Raw genomic sequence first — 19,087 nt, 5'->3', positions numbered from 1 at the left:
ATGCTTGATCCCAATGGCTACAGAGCTAGCAGCCTGAAGAATGCCTAGCAAAGGCATTCGTCAGCCTGCTAGCTCTGTGGCCACAAATAACCACAAACAGGGGTGTTGAAATGGGAATGTGCCCCTGCCCCAAAACTGAAGAGCCAACGAGTTGCTGCCCACATGGGGATCCCACTACCAGTGGGGCTTCCAGTGAGATCTTGGGCATCCAGTGCCTGTGATGGCTGCTTCATCCCACCTCATGGCTCTGGCCAGGCAGGCAGAGTCTTCAGTACCTCTGATCTCCACACTATCTCCCCCCACCACAGGAAGCTGTGGTGTGCATTGGAGTGTAACATAAACAGCATGTTTCCCACACAATCACACATAGTCAAGTCTGGATGGAAATAACTATCTGTTAGAAAGTGTCTTCCTTCCTCCCTCCCTCCTGTACCTTCAATGGCCAATTTTACTTCTATTTTCAATGCAGCTGTTTTGCACAAGAGCAGCCCTGCACAAAGCAGCTGTTCTAAAAATAAAAAGAATACTGTAAACATGCCTTCAGCAGCAACCAGTGGAAATGGACACTGCATCATTTCCTTTGTGCTGATGGAAACAAAATGGCCAAATTGTGCTCAGGTGCTGAGAAAAAGGATGTAGGGGTGGAGATAAGGTAAAGGTAAAGGGACCCCTGACCATTAGGTCCAGTTGTGACCGACTCTGGGGTTGCGCGCTCACCTCGCATTATTGGCCAAGGGACCCAGCGTACAGCTTCCAGGTCATGTGGCCAGCATGACTAAGCCGCTTCTGGCGAACCAGAGCAGCGCACGGAAACACCGTTTACCTTCCCGCTGTAGCGGTCCCAATTTATCTACTTGCACTTTGACGTGCTTTCGAACTGCTAGGTTGGCAGGAGCTGGGACCAAGCAACGGGAGCTCACCCCGTCACAGGGATTCGAACCGCCGACCTTCTGATCAGCAAGCCCTAGGCTCTGTGGTTTAACCCACAGGTACCAAACATGTAGAAAACCACAAAACCACCCACACAGTGCACTTCAGTGCATCCACACTTGAGTAACATGTAATTTTATGTTGGACTTTGTTGTTCCTTACCACATAATCATAATCCATAGAATGGTTAAATAAAAATTAAATGGGGGGAGGGAAGGTGGGGTGCAGTCTGCTGCTTGGACAAGGATGATATTATGTTGCCTTGCCTCAGTTGCTTCATTTCCTAGAAAGCAGAAGAAGCAACAAGGGGATCATCTATCTTGGACCTGGACCTCACCAACCGGGAGGAACTGATTGACAAAGTGGAATTACTGGGAATCTTGGGAGGAAATGATCTTGTCCTTTTGAGTTTCATGATACAGAGGCAAGGGGAAGCTGAGACGTGCCCTCTGGACATTAAGAAGGCTGATCTCAAAAAGCTTTAGGAGCTACTGGGTGAGATCCCATGGTCACAAAAACTCAAAGAGAAGGAAGTTCAAGAGGGATGGGAATTTCTTCAAGGTTAAATATTGAAGCTACAAATGCAGACAATTCCAATAAGAATGAAAAGTGGGAGGCATCTAAAGAAACTGATGTGACTGCATAAGGAGTTTCATTGGAAGTTTTCAAGCAGAAGTTGCATGGTCATCTGCCTTTGGTGCTTTAGTTGAGAATTCTGCATTGCAGGGGGTTGGACTAGATGACCCTCAGGATCCTTTTCAACTGTACAATTCTATGATTCTATGTGAAAGGCACAATAAACATGTACATGTCCGATGCATCAAATCCACCATAAATTGTTGTGTGTACACAACCAAACAGGCAGTTCTTTTTTTACCTTGTGGTTCTGACTTCCTCCAACATCTCTTTTGTGCAACGCATGGATTTTTTGAGGATATACTACTTCATAGTCCTTCACTCCAGGAAGTTCCTTCAGTGAGTTCCCTTCATTGAGGAGGAAAAAGAGAAATGTTTGCTTTATTCTGAAATTCCCTTTGCGTGTTCAGACCCAGAGACCTCCCCCTTAAATAAACACACATTTGACTCAAATTTTAGTTTTGGTTTTTGGCAGAATTTAGGCCACAACTTTATTGATTACAGAAAAGTGAGTGGTTGCATAGGCTCTGGTTCGACTAGCTCCTTGCACCCTTGCAGGGAGCACTGACCCAGAGCTCCATCATAGGTCAGCCATCTGTTCACTCCCCAGATGCTCCCCTGGACTCAGACATGGGCACAACCCCCTCTCAAGGGTTGAGTCCCTGGATCCTTTAACGGAATACCATTCACATAGGGATGGCGAGAGCATTCCCCCATCCCTATCACCTGAACCAGAGCCTATCCGCAACCTTACAAGTTGTAATGATTTGTTACGCGGCAGGCGAAACCGAAATGGCAACAGCCAATCAGCTGGGGGAAATTCCTGCCGTGCCCCTGTCCCAATGAAAGACGACACATGGACTTCCGAGCTCCGATGTTTCCTGCTGTGAGGAGGAGGAGGGGGAACTGCGAGAGTGACGCGACTCCCCCGGAGAAACCCCAGATCGTGCATTCTGAGGACATGAGAGCTCGGCAGTGCTCCAAAGTGACTCCTCTGCTGCCTGGTAAGCTCTTATGGAGCCCCAAGAGTCAGCAGAGTGGAAGTCAAAGGAGCCATTTTAAGTGAATCGCTACCTCCATGCAGCGAAACTCCGAGCCGGCAGCCTGTAAGCAGCAGATTTTTCCTGCCAAAAGAAGATTTGTACGAGTTGGATACCGTGAGTAAAGGAAAGATTTATAATTTGGACTGAGAAATTCGGCCACGGGATGAGATTTTAAGGGAAGTCTAATCTCTCCCATTGAGTACTTTATGACGCAGTTAACTTGTCTGAAGCCATGAATTGATAGCAAGCTATATATGACCTAAAAATCAAGCCTAAAAAGCTTTCCCTAAAGCAGGGTAAAAGGGAGAGTTGAACTGTTTATAAAGCCCTGCAAAAGATTGACTTTCTGGTAAGCAGGAAGCTCTTCTGGAAGCTGGAGTCGGGTAAACGGGAGGACAAGCAAGCCACCATTACGGCGCCGCAATAGAAAAGAATTTGTTTATCTTTTGAAGGCTGAGAGCAATTAACACTGGAAAGAGGCTTGTAATAAGATTGGAAAATATACAAAGACTTTCTCAGTGCTACATTTAAGATTTTGAAAAGAAGAAGATAATCAAAAAATGATTTTTGGTTCAGATCGGATGGTGTTGTTTGTATAAAGAACAGGAATTATAAAAAGTACTACTCCCTGCTCTGTTATCTGGAGGAAATTTGAGAAGATCAGTACGATGGAAGATAAAATATCTGACAAGACTCTGAAAACCCATCGTGGGAGCTAATTTTAGAACAAATTTTGGAAATGAGAGATGAGATGTGCAACCGCAATGGAGTAACTTCAACCCTAAGGGAGAAGGAAAAGACCCAAGTTGAAACACCCGCAGATTTAAACTTCGAACAATTAGACTTGGATCCTGTAATTTTGAATCCTGAAATTAAAAAGGAAGAAGAAGAAAAGACATGGATTGTTGTTCCACCGGTGGGAGGGGGGGAACAAGGTCTGTGCCTGACCCAAAATTCCCTTAAAGAAGAACCAGCACGGAATGCTCCTGGCCCAGTGAGGGGGGAGCAGGTGACATGCTGGGGACAGAATGTGTTGAATAAAAAAAAAGGGAAGAAGATTTAATGGGAGGGGAAATGGAAATGAAAAGAAGTGGATGGATAATAGTTTAAAAAAATGGGGGACCAGCAGCTGATGAAGAGGACAAAGCAGTGGGTAGAGTGGGTCAGAGTGGGAGTGGGGGAAAAGTTGCTAATTTGTGAGATAATTGGATTGATAAAGACGGTCTGAATCTGGATTGTTATAAAGAGCTTGCCGAAACTTCTGGAAACATCGACTCCAGGGGGGGGGGGCTGAAACAGACCTTAATGTATTAAATTTGAATAAGATGTTGAAATCGATTATATGGATATTTTTGGGTATGAAAAATTGGCTTTGGAAAAAATATATAAGTAAAGGGGTTTAGTTGTTAGAGGAGGGTGTGTGTTTTAACAAGTATTGATATATGTTTAAATGATTATTATTGATAAATGCTCAAGATATAAGAATTGATAGATGATTTAAGAAATATTGAGAAGTGTTTAAGATAAATGACAATTGCATGATTTAGCTATAATAACGAACTCAATGAGAGGGATGTGAGGAAGTCCATAAAGTTATGAAACAAGTTTAAGATGTTATATATTTCTTGTTTTCTTTTTTCTTTCTTTTTTATTTTTTTATTTTTTTATTGATGTATTTTTTTTTGTATGTTGCTTTAAAATGAATAAAAAATATTTTGAAAAAAAGAAAGACGACACACGATGGCATAGCAAGGTCAATGTCAAAATGCCCTAAAAATAGAGAGAGGTGGGCGGGTGTTCCAATGCATGAGCCGAAAGAGGAAGCTCTGGGACACGTGCATAGGTATATATAGGTCCCTTGGTCCGTTTAGACTGCACCCCATTGGCCAGCAACGAGGGACCTGCCAATCAGTTGCTGTGGCTCTCCAATATACCCACCCACAACCAGGAGGTCAGTCTCCAGGTCTCACCGCAACACGTGCCCTCTTTGAGGGAGGACACAATTTCCCACACATGATTTGTCATTCATGTTATGAACTGCCCTGTGATCTTCAGATGAAGAGCTGTATATCAATTAAAAATAATAAAATACGTAATAATAATAATAATAATAATAATAATAATAACTTAAGTGAGCAGTCCAGCATAGACCCTGTTTCCTACTGAAATGAAGCCCAGCTACATAAAACAACCTTCTCTCCATACAAACGTCTTTTGCATGGTTTGTTTGTTTCCTGAAATGGCTGGTTTATCAGCCTTTGACAGGTAGTAGCTAATAATAACAAATGCACACACCCTTGTTCTCTTGCTGAAGGAAAGAGTTTGGCCATTTGAAAGAATCCAGCAAAAAACCCACAACCCAGCAACATAACAAATGAACATAAGAAGAACCCTGCAGGATCAGGTCCATCGAGTCCAGCATTCTGTGCTCACAGTGGCCAACCAGCTGAGCACAACAACACTATACCCAGTTGTGATTCTCAGCAACTGCCTCCAACAGTGACAAACCTACAGCTAAAATTCTATATATGCTTACCTGAGAGTAAGCTGCTTTGAACACAATGGGACACAATTGAGGAAATATGCATAGGATCCTCCTATAAGTTTTTCAGCCTGCTAGCAAGATGTAGTATGGAGGAGACTACTTGCTGTTTGGGCCTGTCTTTTCATTTCAGCTAATTCTGCCCCCAAGGTACAGTACATGCAGAAAATGTGTGAGCACACAAACACCCTTACCCCAGAGATGGGGAAATTCTTTTCTGTCAAGGGGCACAGTCCATTTGGGGCTGCATGATGGCGGTGAGCAGCTGAGTGAGAGCCAGTGAAAGGCAAACTGGGAGGCTAAAGTGTTCTGGACTAACCCCGCTTCAGTTCCCACAATGACTCTCTGTTTCAGTTTCAGTTTCATTTATTTGGACTACAAGGGTCTTAAGCATCAAATGCAGTATAGGGTTATCAAAATAATCACAGCAGAGTAAACACCTACACAAATGGTGCTATAAGAGTATAGCAAAAATCCATGCACACTCAGAAACAATAAAAACTACATCACAGGTGTGCATCGCGCATGCACAATGGGCCCCCACAATGTTGGGCACAACTCAGCGCCTCTGATGATCATCAAGTAATTGATAGACCATTTTGTAACATAAAGCCATACAAGCGATGTGAAAGATAAAAACAGAATAACACACATCTTAAAAACAATACAATCAGGTTAGCTCAGAAAGCAGAGCATGAGACTCTTGATCTCGGGATCATGGGTTCAAGCTCCACATTGGGGGAAAGATTCCTGCATTACAGGGGGTTGGACTAGATTACCCTCATGGTCCCTTACAACCCATCAGTTCTAAGATTCTATTATTTCAGCTAACTCTAAAAACATTCAAAACATCTTTACAAACTCTGAAAGCAATAAAACAATTTCTTCACACCTCAGGGAAAGCCTTCTTAAACCCGTGTGTGTGTGTGTGTGTGTGTGTGTGTGTGTGTATTCAGTAGGGGCCAAAAAATCATGATGCTAGCTATCTAATTTCAACTGGCAATTGATTCCAGAGAGCTGGAGCTGCAACAATAAGAGCCCAGTTTTTAATACAAGCTAAGAGCACCTCTGGGACATATGATACTCTCAGCAGTACCCACCTGACAAGTGTGGCTGCTGGGCAGGAACAGATGGGGTGAAGCGGAGCCCTGTGTGCATCATGCGCACAGTATCCCACTGCACTCAGTATGACGGAACATGCTCCACATTGCTAGTGCTTGCGTAACATTCCATTGCAACCTTTTTAGCTTCTGTACATGGAATGGTTGCCAGCTTGTATTTGCTTCAGGCAGCAAAATCTCTTTGGGCTGTTTCTGTACACACTCCACAATTTTAGCTAAATTATGCTACTCTATATCATGCGGTCCCCTTATAAAAACTGCAGCTAAGTGAGCATCTCAAAGGGACAGGGAAAACACCTCTCTTTTTTTAACACTCCAAGCTAGTGTTAATTGTTGGAGTGGAAGTTCTCCAAATGTAACTGAATGAATGGGACAATAAATGTAAATAGCTTGGACCCAAATATCTACCTTAGATGCACCAAAGAACTTGTGATTTCCCAGGATTCACCAATACTATTTTGCATCTTGTGTTCCATATACAGATGCCAAGTAGACTGGAAGTTGAATCTTACTTCATCACACCAGCCAACAGAAACTAGCAGAAGAAGCAGAGACCAGGCTGCTTGACACAAAAGAGGGGAATGCCCAGTCTCAAGGCATGACTGGTGGGAACTGCTGCTCTTTCCCATCCTCCAGCATCTGCTGCCTGAGGTAACCGCTTCACTCTGCCTAATGATAAGGTCAAGCCCAGTGGAATTTTTGATCCTTCCATGAATAAACATTCCAATACAGTACATTCCATGTAATATTTTCTGCTGAATTGCCCTAAGACAAGTATCCAACATACAATATTGCATAAAAAGGTAAAGGGGCCCCTGTCCATCAGGTCCAGTCATGTCCGACTCTGGGGTTGCGGCGCTCATCTCGCTCTATAGGCCGAGGGAGCCGCCGTTTGTCCGCAGACAGCTTCCGGGTCATGTAGCCAGCATGACAAAGCTGCTTCTGGCGAACCAGAGCAGCGCACGGAAACGCCGTTTACCTTCCCGCCGGAGCGGTCCCTATTTATCTACTTGCACTTTGATGTGCTTTCGAACTGCTAGGTGGGCAGGAGCTGGGACCGAGCAATGGGAGCTCACCCCATTGCAGGGATTCGAACCGCCGACCTTCTGATCAGCAAGCCCTAGACTCTGTGGTTTAACCCACGCTCCCAGTTTCACATCACTGATCATTGCCCAAGCTCACTCTCCTAGCCACTCAAAGCTCTATTGGTGCATCTGCTGTGTTCATTTCTTCTTCAGCAGCTTGTCTTCCACTGTTTTCACAATTTGTTCTTAGTTGAACAAAATGCTAAGAAAATGCCCTTCAACATGTTCAAATGCAATGATTCAAAATACACCACACCAATAGCACCGTGCAAAATGGCAGGCTGTGCACTACAGGAGCCTCAGAAGAACCTGCTGGATCAGGCCAAATGTCTATCTAGTCCAACCTCCCTTTTTCATTCTGGCCAACCAGATGCCTATGGGAAGCCTGCAAACAGGTCCTGAGTGCAAGAGCATCCTCCCCATTTGTGATTTCTGGCAACTGGTATTCAGAGGCAGACTGCCTCCAGCAGTGGAGGTAGAAGGCAGCCAACATAACAAATTATCACTTTGATGTGATAACCTTTTTACGCATATATATATCACAACAATCTCAACCTAGGAAGGAAGGACATCATTTCACAAGTGTCACTCCAGGATGAAAGGGCAACATTTCACAAATGCAAAATAAGACATCATGCTTCAGTAAACAAAGTGCTTATGGTTAGAACATAAAGCCCCCTTTAATGTTTTATTTTTTGTCAATTTGGAAATATAGAAATCTATAGAATATTCCTAGCACTGAGACACAGAAGAGTCAAAATGTCTCAAAAAGCAAAGAAGTCCAAATCCCGTTAGTACTGAAGAAGATTATGATTATTATTATTTTTAAAATCCATATTCAACAAGTATCATCTTTGAAAATAATTTGAACACTTCAGTGGGTGGAAAAAGTAGCAACAAAAGTTTTGATCAGGGCTTTTTTTTTTAGATCATGTGACACCTCCTCCCCTATTTTACTAGATTCATCTGCTTGTAATTTATTTTCAAATCCAACAGAAAGTGCTACTTTAGAGTTGGAGAACTGTTTCCAGGTGGAAGCATTTGCCTACCTGTCAATCACCGGATGGTTTGCTCTTAGGACCAATTAGCCTATGATTGTTGACAGCAAGCTCTCCTAATTGCATTGAAAAGTTCCTGATGGACACTCCCTGATCACAGAGGGGATTACCTTCAGCAAGCCACACTTGCATAAGAACAACCAGAAGTTCACTTCAAGCTCTATACGTATACAGGTGGTCTATATACAGGTATCTATTTCATAATATAGATATATTGTATCTATATTAGAAAATAAGCTACAGATCAGAACAGAGAGGCAAAACTTGATACAACTGAAAACATCCATATTACTAAGGAGGAAAAAACAAACAGCTGAGGTAACAGAAATGCCTTTACACTGCAGCTAAAGGCCACAAAAGAGGAAGCCCTCTGGCTTCCTGACGTCAGGAGATCCACAGTCTCAGTGCTTCTCTGAGGACTTGCCATCCAATGCCTCATTCAGCTGAAGGCAAAGGAATGCAGAATGAAGACTTCAGTAATGAATGCAGGGCCATGTGGGAGAAGATGGCTCTTTAAATAGTCAGGGCCCAAAACATGAGGGCTTTCTTGATCATGGGGAGCACTCTGAATTGTCCCCAGAAACACACTGCAGTGATATGCCCCTGCCCCACCCCCACCCCAGTAATCCACAGTCAAATGCCTTGTCCATTGCATCTTGCATCAACTGAAAAGTCTAAACCCATTTCAAAGGCAGCCCCACAAAGTGTGTACTGCAGTAATCTAACCTGGGTGTGACCAAGATATGCATAACTGTGGCCAGATCTGCTTCGTCCAAGAGAGAGCACAGCTGGCGTGCTAGTCAAAGCCACAGAAAGGCACTCCTGGACACTGCTGCTACCGGAGCAAAGTCAAATCAAGAGGCAAGCTCAAATGGTGAGTGTGGTATTTCAATGGGAGTGCAATCCCATCCATAAGAACATAAGAAGAGCCATATGGATCTGGCCTATGGCCCATCTTGTCTAGCATCCTGTTCTCACAGTGACCAACCAGATGCCTCAGTGGGAAGCCCACAAGAAAGACCCAAGTGCAACAGCGTTCTCCACACCTGGTACTCCGAGGCATACGGATTTTGACAGTGGATGTAGAACATAGTCACTGTGGCAAGTAGTCACTCAGGGCCGGTGCTAGGGTCTTTTGAGCCCTAGGGGAGATCACCTTCTCCCCCCCCCCATTTCCCAGAGTTGTTGACCTTTTTTAGAAAAAATAAAACTGGAATAAAAAATAAAATAAATAAATAAAAATAGAAAATAGAAACATAAAAATAAAAAATAGAAAAAAATAATAAAGTAGAAAAAATAAAAATAAAAAATGAGTTCCTTGGTTGTTGGTGAGGGGAAGGGGTAAAAAGCAGTCTCTTTACCTTGTCAGCTAGCGGCCTCCCCTGTTTCTGGCACAGCCTTCCCCTGCTTCCTCTGGAGCCCGATCTCGGCGCGCTAGCTGCTGGAGGGGTAGGCCCGGCTCAAGCGAGTGAGCAGAGAGGGCACCTCCAGGGCCGTCCCTAGGCCCGGGCCGGGTGGCGCAAGGCGCCAGGGCGCCTGGCCATCAGGGGCGCGAAAGGGGCGCCTCTGGAGCTTCGCACGGGGAGCGCGAGCCTGGGGCTGACTCCACTGCGCCTCTCAGCTGTTGAGCGGCTTCAGGCCGCTCTCTGGAGGCACGTGGGGAGCTTGAGCCTGGGGCCACCTCGCCCACCTTTCAGCGGAGGCGGCCCCGGGCCCGCGCTCCCTTCACGCCTCTGGATAGCGGCCTGAAGCCACTCAACAGCTGAAAGGCGCAGTGGAGGCAGCCCCAGGCAGCACCGGGGGGCAGCGGGCAGGCTGGCCAGTGCCCCCTCCATTTTGGCGCCCTAGGCAGATGCCTAGTTCGCCTTCATGGATGCGCCGGCCCTGGATAGACTTATTCTCCATGAATTTGGCTACTCCTCTTTTAAATTCATTCAAATCTGTGGCCATCACTGCTTCTTGTGGGAGCAAATTCCATAGTTTACCGATGAAGAAGGGTGGGTTTTTTTGTCTGTCCTGAATCTTTCAACATTCAGCTTCATTGGATGGCCCTGAATTCTTGTATTATGAGTGACGAGGGGCAGGGACTATTCCCTGTCCACTTCTCCACTTTATGCATCATATATCTGGTTACTTGCCTTTTCTCTTAACTAAGAAGAAGCTCCAAGTGTTGTAACTTTTCCTCATAGTGGAGTTGCTCCATTCTCTTGATTTTTGTTGCGGCTTTCTTAACCTTTTCCAACCTTTTCCAAAATCATTTTTGAGGCACAGTGTCCAAAAAAATATACAGTATTTCTAGTGTGCTCACACCATAGATTTGTATAACAGCATTATGATATTTTCAGTTTTATTTTCACTTCCTTTCCTAATGGTCCCTAGCATACCCTTCACCTTTTTCATAGCTGTCCTCACATAAAGAACAATTTATATCCCCTAATCCTGGATCAGCTTTCCCACTGACCAGCAGCAATTCCATCTTATCTGAGTGAAGCCTCGGTGACAAGGTCAGGAAAAGGAAAATCCCTCTGCCTCCAGCTTGGGTTGAAAGTGGGCTCAGCAGAAAGAGGTTGAGTGAGGACTGACTTATGGATGAGTAAGTATTGGTTTATAAAGATGTAAAGCTAAGGAGGAGGTGACTTAGAGATGAAATTGTGATGAATCACTCTCATGTTATAGAGCATGTTCTTTGCAAACTTTTCCATTTAGTTCAACCTGTCAACAACCCTGTTCAGAGGCCAAGAGCCTGTTGTGTCTAGAACACACCCTGCCCTGCCACCCACCCACAATCACCAGTGAGGACATGCATAATCCAAGGATTGTAAATCCAACCCAAAGTTTGCCATAAGACACCAACAAGGTATCTAAGGAGAGATGGGGAACCTGTGGTCCTTCCAGCTCCCATCGACCCCTGCCAGCATGGTTAGGGATGATGAGAGCTATACTCCTCCCACATCTGGAGTGCCACAGGTTACCAATTTCTGATTTAGGGAGCCTGGAGGGCAGCAGTCTCCCCTGCAGGTTTCAAAACATGTATAGCAACTCCTCAGATGCAGTGCAATTTCTAAATATTATGAGGAACAACAACCATGTGCTCTAAAATGTGCCCTTGCAGTGGAGTGAGGGCATGTTCAAATCAAATTTATCTGAAAGCAAACAACAATCTCTTGTGGTGAATCTTGCCTCCGCCACCCCATCCTAAAGCTGAAAATGTACCGCTGTATGCTGATGGCCGAATACTTTTTTTCCTGTCTAGAAGTGGACTCCAGAAATGGTTCAGCCCAAATCAGTGATGGAGATTACCCAGATGATCATAAATCCACAGTCCGTAGTATGAATGGACCAAATTTTCAAGTTTAGTTTTCCTCAGTTTCCGCTATCCCAATCATAAATTCAGTTTACAACATTCCAACATTTCTGCATTGGTTTGCCATTTATTTTATATCTTTAAGAAAGTGACCAAAAATATTCAGTAGCATTTTTGTGCATTTCTCCTAATATACACATTTTTGCAAACAATTTTCTCTGATAGAGTGCATTTGATTTTGTCATTTCAATTAATACGTACATTTTTGTGCACACTTTCCCCTAACATACACACTTTCCCCTTGGAGAACTGCATTGCAAAACTCAGAGAAGTGCAAATTTTGAAGGACAGCTGCATTTCTGTTTGCATATTTTTGAGAACTGCAAATTAGATATACAGTATTTGCATTAAAATGTGAACCAAATTGAATTTCTCTTCTATCCCTAAGCTGAAATAGACACAAAATTGCAAAGTTGCTACTAAATTGTATGTGGACAATGGCAAAAAAAATATCTAATTCCACATGGAGGAAAGGTCATAGCTCAGTGGCACAGCATCTGCTCTGCATGCAGAAAGTCTCGGGTTCAATCCCTGGTATCTCCAGATAGGTCAGAAGTCCTGGAATGCATTGCCAGTTAATGCAGTCTAGATGGACAAGAATGCTACTCAGTATAAGGTTCAGTATCCTATGTTCCCATGCCATGCACATGAAAAGCTATAGCCTACAATTTAGGCCCTAAACAAATTCAAATTAGTCAAATTTGAGGTGGGTAAAACTGCTGAGAAATGGGTCTTGTCAATTCAGGAAAGACTTATGCTAATGTTACCAGATTTTTTTTAAAATGAATCTGGGGACACTTTTCAACTTCAGTAGGAATGATAGGATTTTGTTTTTTTTGTTTTTCCCCCAAATAATATTTATTGATTTTCAAACATTTCAATCACAAAAACAAAAACAAGAAGCAAAAAATAAAAATAAAACATAAAGAAAAGAAAAAAGAAGAAAAGAAACATATCGATTCTTACATTAACTTGACATTGTGGACTTCCTCGATTCCCCCCACACTGGGTCCATTTTTAAATCTAAATTAAGCAATTTTCATTTATCATCTTAAATAATTCTAATGCAATTTTTCCAGTATCTCACAACCAATTCTAATCTATTAAAAAAATCAACTGTCCTCAACCTAAAATTCATTCATTAATCCAAATCTAAATTTATTTTCCCACCTATCTCTATTTCTTCTCTTAGCCTCACAATTTATACCCCCAAAATTTTCCATACATTCAAATAATATTTCTTCTATCACATTAACCTTTAACCACTTATATCTAATTCTACCCCCCTTCCCCTGGAAAAAATGTACCATTCACAGATGTGGATTATCCTCACACATATTCTCTTGCATGCCTAGTTTCCAACCGCTTGCCAAATACTAACTATATTTATCTTTGCAAAGTTTGCATGAAACTATTGTGTTCAGAACTTCCAGATTCTCTGGTTTATTTTATTTTTTTAAAGAATCAGGATTTTTTGGTCACAGTTTGTTGAGCCATGGCTGTTTAATTCAGAGTTGCTTTTTCTTCCAGGACTATTCATATCTGCATAGATCATGTGTGAGCATGCCTGCCAGGTATAAAGATCATCAATTAAATTACTACTTTCAGAGACTTGCCTGTATGTTTACCACAGCCCAGACATAAAATCGCCCTTAGGCTATGAAATGCTGGTAGTAGTAGTAGTGACTAATTAGCTTTTCACTGGAAAGGGCTATGCATAGAACTTAAACTCCTAATGAATAACAGGAAATGAATTAGGGAGTAAATGAGGCCTCCTCACTACTCAGTGCATCAGAATGCTAGATAACTTTGCCCCAAAACACACCCCTTATTCAGACACATGCTACAGAAATGGCTCAAAGTGTGCCAGGTGTGCAGCTCTGTGATGGCTCACTTTACGAAGAGTGTAGTTGAAGGGCAGAGACTTGAAGCCTGCTGGATCAGTTGCATAACTGAGTTTCCCATGGAAAATTTGATCATGCAGTAGATCCCTTTCGATAGTAGTTCAGCCAACCTTTTGCTCAGTGCTTCCCAGACCCTTAGCATATGGCTGGCAAATCCCCCTTTGCAGTTCCCAAGTGCTCCCACAACCAGCTGGGTGCTTGGGAAACACAACACAAGCAGGACGAAAGTCAATCATGTGACATCATAATGATGTCAGGTGAGTGGCAGGTGTGTTGTCCCACCCACCTACCTGTCAAAGTTGGTTCACAGAGGTGTAGACAGATAAACAATCTGGTTTGCCAGGCCAGGAGAAGGAGAAGGAGAAGGAGAAGGAGCTCCCTGGTGTAGACAAATGACAATAAGATCAGGGGAAGGCCATGACAATGGAAATAAGTCCTGTGAGGAAAGGTTGAAGGTACTGGGTTTGTTGAGTCTGGAGAAGAAGAAAAGACTGAGGTGGGGGAGATGAGAGCATTCTTTAAATGCAAGAAGGGCTGCCACTTAGAAGTAAGTCTCACTGTATTCATTGGGGCTTACTCCTAAGTAAGTGTGCACAGGATCCTTCAGTAATATTCCAGGAGGGGGAATGAGGTGGGAAAGTAGTAGTAGTAGTAGTAGTAGTAGTAGTAGTAGTAGTAGTAGTAGTAAATGGCTCTGCTGGTTGCTTATTAGCAGACCCCAAAGTCAGCAGTCTTCATTCAACTGATGAAATGATACTACATTCAAACAGATGGATCTAGTGATCAAATGAACCACACATACACATCACTTGGGAAGACAGGCGAACTAATATCAGTGTACTGGAAGAAGCAAAGATCACCAGTGTTGAAGCAATGATTCTTCAACATCAATTTCGTTGGACTGGAGAACAGCCTTTACCAAAGGTGTTATGGGCTTTGAAGACACTCGATCTCAGGACGCAAGGGAGAAACGTGCTAAGACGAAGGAACGCTTGGCAAATCCACACCGTGATCAACTCCCGCCTGAAAACCAATGTCCCCACTGGCAAAACACTGTGGAAGGATGTGTGGATCCAGAATTGGCCTCCACGGTCACTTACGGACCCATTGTTAAAACCGTGTTTATGGAAGACAATCTTACTCGGCTACAAGTGATCACCAAAGAAGAAGAAAAAGAAGCTTAGAGGGTTTGCCCTGTGCTCCATGTAAGTAAAGTATGGACTAGGGACAGGCATTTGAGAATTGTGAATACCACACAGATACTTTGATGGTGGACTCCATCTGGATTTATTCCATCTCAGATGGCATGAGTAAGAGGGTGCATTATGGATCGTGTTCTCTGTGTGGGCGGGCAAACCTATTTTGGGTATGCCAGACCTGAAGGCAAATTATTCAACAGCAACCTGGAGAACAGAACATGCCAACAACTAACATAGGACTTGATTAGCAGAATGCAGGGTGTGGGCGACTTCACTCAGAGCTATTAAGGACCCTGGCAGAACAACAACCCCTCATCGTTGAAACAAGCAGTGTGCTGGTGCTTTAGCTGCTGCAGCTCATACAAAACTACACGGTACAAGATAAGTGGAACTGCCACCATTGCACCATTTCCCCGATCTACCCATTTGTAAGCAGTATTGCACAAAATGTGGTGTGTGGTCGTTGTGCTTTTCCTCCAGGCCTTCATCACACAACTGGCAGTCAGTTGGGGCATAAAGGTTCACAGTTGTGTTATAGTACACTGGGGTGGAGGACATTTTTCAGCTTGAGGGCCACATCCCCTTCTAAGCAACCTTTAGAGGGCCACATCCCAGGGGTGGGAGGAGCCAGAAGCATAAGTAGGTGGAGCAATGAATGCAAATATTATTTTTATACTGTAGACTAATTTCTATATACACTCTGTGCCATCCAAAAAGCATTATCAGAGTTCAAGGATATCTCCAAGTGTCCATATTTTCCAGGGACAGTCCCAGATTTACTGAAGCCACCCATTTCTGATTTGATACTGGAATGTCCCTGAAGGACCAGGTGCACAGCCTGGGAGTCATTTTGGACTCACAGCTGTCCATGGAGGCACAGGTCAATTCTGTCTCCAGGGCAGCTGTCTATCAGCTCCATCTGGTACGCAGGCTGAGACCCTACCTGCCCGCAGAATGTCTCACCAGAGTGGTGCATGCTCTGGTTATCTCCCGCTTGGACTACTGCAATGCGCTCTACGTGGGGCTACCTTTGAAGGTGACCCGGAAACTGCAATGAATTCAGAATGCGGTAGCTAGACTAGTGACTGGGAGTGGCTGCCGGGACCACATAACACCAGTCCTGAGAGATCTACACTGGCTCCCAGTACGTTTCTGAGCACAATTCAAAGTGTTGGTACTGACCTTTAAAGCCCTAAACGGCCTCGGTCCTGTATACCTGAAGGAGCGTCTCCACCCCCATCGTTTAGCCCGGACACTGAGGTCCAGCACTGAGGGCCTTCTGGTGGTTCCCTCATTGCGAGAAGTGAGGTTACAGGGAACCAGACAGAGGGCCTTCTCGGAAGTGGCACCTGCCCTGTGGAACGCCCTCGCAGCAGAGGTCAAGGCAATAAGCAAGTATTTTACTTTTAGAAGACATTTGAAGGCAGCCCTGTTTAGGGAACTTTTTAATGTTTGATGCTGTACTGTTTTTAATATTCAGTTGGAAGCCGCCCAGAGTGGCTGGGTAAACCCAGCCAGATGGGCGGGATATAAATATATTATTATTATTATTATTATTATTATTATTATTATTATTACATTTTCACAAACCTAATGCATTTTGGTATGCTATTTTGGTATGTGCATTTTTAGGCAGGTGTTACCCTGCAATATACATTTTTGTATATCTTTTTTGGCTAGAGAACTGCTCTGCAAAATTCAGAGAAATGCTAATTTCAAAGGATGGCTGTATTTGCACATCATTTTGAAAAGTGTGATCAAAGTAGATTCCCCCTTAAACACAAACCAAATCTAATTACTCCTTCATCCCAAGCTGCCATGTACCCATTATGACCTTGGACATCTCAGAGCCTCTGCCATCAGTCCCTCCCTGCAGCACACAGGCAGGATTGCTCTTGCAAAAGAAATAATCTGCATGGCAGCCCATTGAAATTACTGGGATTTCCTCCTGTGCCATAGTGTTCTGAACATTCATCTAGACTGAAAAATTGTTTGCATAGCAATCCAATGCACATTTATCAAGGAGGGATTCCTGCTGTATTCAGCACTTGCTCCTGGCTAAGTGTGTATAGGATTACAGCCTTTTAAGATTTAACATTACAATTGTCATTCCTGAATCTTATTGAATGTTTGGTTTTTGAGCAAATCACACCACCCTTGGCTCCCACTCACTCCCATGCTTTCTCACTAAAAGAATTAAAACATTTTGAGCTATGGATCTTTACAGTCTGAATATTAAGAAAGCCCTTTATTGAGATAATGTGTGCAAGCTGCCTCAAACACTCTAAAGTGTTGTATAAACACCCTTGTAGCATTATTCTTACATATTTGAAGGGAAGATAAATGGTATCCTTTATTACTGTGGTCTGTGCCAGATCAGACCTGTGGGGGTTTCCATTCTTGTAAGCTGCTGCACAAAGTAACTGAAGTGACGATGGCTTGAATACAGTTCAATCCACTGTTACTCAAAATATAGTTTTGTTATCAAGCTGCTCGTCATCATTGATATCATACAAGTTTATGCCTATAACTTATCTCACCCTTGCCACCAGCTTAAAACTGAACACACTTTTCCTGTTAAAATGCTGCTTTCTTCTAACTTCTTCCAACAAACCAACCCTCCCTTTCTAGTTTCTTGGAACTCTTTATACCCAAATGACTGAAATACTTTCTTTTGTTCCACACTGTAACATTCTCAGGACTTTCCAACTGACATTCTCAAGCCCTGTTTCAAGATGTAAAAAGATAAAACAGCAGAAAAGAAAAGCATCCGCTCAGGAACAGAAACAAAGTCTCTAGGAACTTTCCTTGGTGCGACTGTAGAAACTCATACTGGGTATGTACTTGCTTGTTAATCATTAAAAACACTGACAAAGCTATAGAAACTAATCAGGGACTACACAAGTTTTCAAAGTTCTGATGGAGTTTTGCTTTTTGGTTTTGGCTTCCTTAAAAAAATAAACCACCTTACCTTGATGGTGAAGAAGTACCATGCAAGTCGTAACAAAGAGGCCTTTGATCATTTTGGGCAGGGGGTTGATGAGGCGACGTAGCCCTTTGATTTCAGAAGCCGAAGTGCCAACTTGAGCTGTCTCCAGCCTGCCTTTGACTGTGCAAAGCAAAGAATGACTGCTTCGTCTTTATTCTTGCTGCTACATGAGGAAGTGTTTACCAAAGGTGTTGCTCAACTTCCAAGTTGCAACAGTGCCACTGCAGGGCAGAACTTCAAGCTGACTTAACTGGGGTCAGTCGACAGGTGACAGATACAGGTGGTTTCTTGCAAGGCATTTTTCTTGCAAGTGAAAGCCCCAAAGACCAAATTAAATTGGCAATGTCTGAGGTTTTCTTTGCCCTGGTTGGATATTAATAGAACAGGTATTTTATTGGACTTGCCCCCTCCCCACACACCTTTTTTTTAGTGGATGTAAAGGAAGGGGAAGAGGTCAGGAGAGGGATCTAATTCCTACAATGTTCTGAAAACAACAAATTTTCTAATGAAGTATAGAAGAGTTCAGGAAGCATTGTACTAGGTTCTGGTTATATCACCATTTGTTGCTTGGGGGGCAGGGGAATAAACAATGACAACTTCCGAGGCACCTTAAATGCTAACAGAGTTATCATGGTGTGGATTAAAGACTAGTTGCATCCGGCAAAGCAAGCTCTAGCCCAGAAACTCTTATGCCATAATAAATATTGTCTTCTTTAATGGACCTCTTTGTAGACTTTGCCACAAAAGATTCAGCACAATTTCCCCCCTGGAATTTGCAGCTCATGCATTGTGAGTTCCAGTTTCTGTTGTGTTTTGAGGGAAAGGGAAGGGCTTGAGCAATAGACATGAGACAAGTCACACTGAATCATTTGACTGCATCAAGGTGGCTTCCCCCAACACCCTCTCCCCCCCCCCATCTCCAGCAGAATTCTTGGGTGTTCAGGAGCAGGCTCAGAATTAAAGTGGGTGTGAAAGAATGATCAGCATTTGCATCCTAACAAAGGCAAGGTGAAAATCTTCAGAGAAAGGGGAAAAAGAGGAAAAGATGAAGATCTAGTTTCAGCTACTTTATATCAGGTCTGCAAGCTTGAATCTGTTTTGGCGAGAGAGATTGTTTTGTTCTAGGATTGTATGGTAGTATGGACTTTTTAAACACACACACACACACACACACACACACACACACACATAAACATTAACAATGGTCTTTTGTTCT

At 43.4% G+C, this 19,087-nt stretch overlaps 1 protein-coding gene across 1 annotated transcript in view; it reads right to left on the bottom strand.

The window, feature by feature from the left end:
• The window catches only part of ADAM28 (ADAM metallopeptidase domain 28), a 77,133-nt gene extending 59,105 nt beyond the window's left edge, over positions 1–18,028 (bottom strand). Inside the window, exons 1-2 of the mRNA XM_035138811.3 lie at positions 17,854–18,028; positions 1,808–1,914 (exon numbers count right to left, since the gene is read on the bottom strand). Coding sequence (XP_034994702.2) covers positions 1,808–1,914; positions 17,854–17,905 — 159 coding nt within the window. The 5' untranslated portion in view covers positions 17,906–18,028. The remainder of the gene's footprint in view (positions 1–1,807; positions 1,915–17,853) is intronic.
• Positions 18,029–19,087: the final 1,059 nt, after the last annotated feature.

Source organism: Zootoca vivipara, chromosome 14, assembly GCF_965207765.1.
Source record: "Zootoca vivipara chromosome 14, rZooViv2.hap1.1, whole genome shotgun sequence".
NCBI lineage: Eukaryota > Metazoa > Chordata > Lepidosauria > Squamata > Lacertidae > Zootoca > Zootoca vivipara.
Note: the sequence above shows the minus strand (reverse complement) of the source record. Positions and strands in the feature narration are given on the sequence as shown.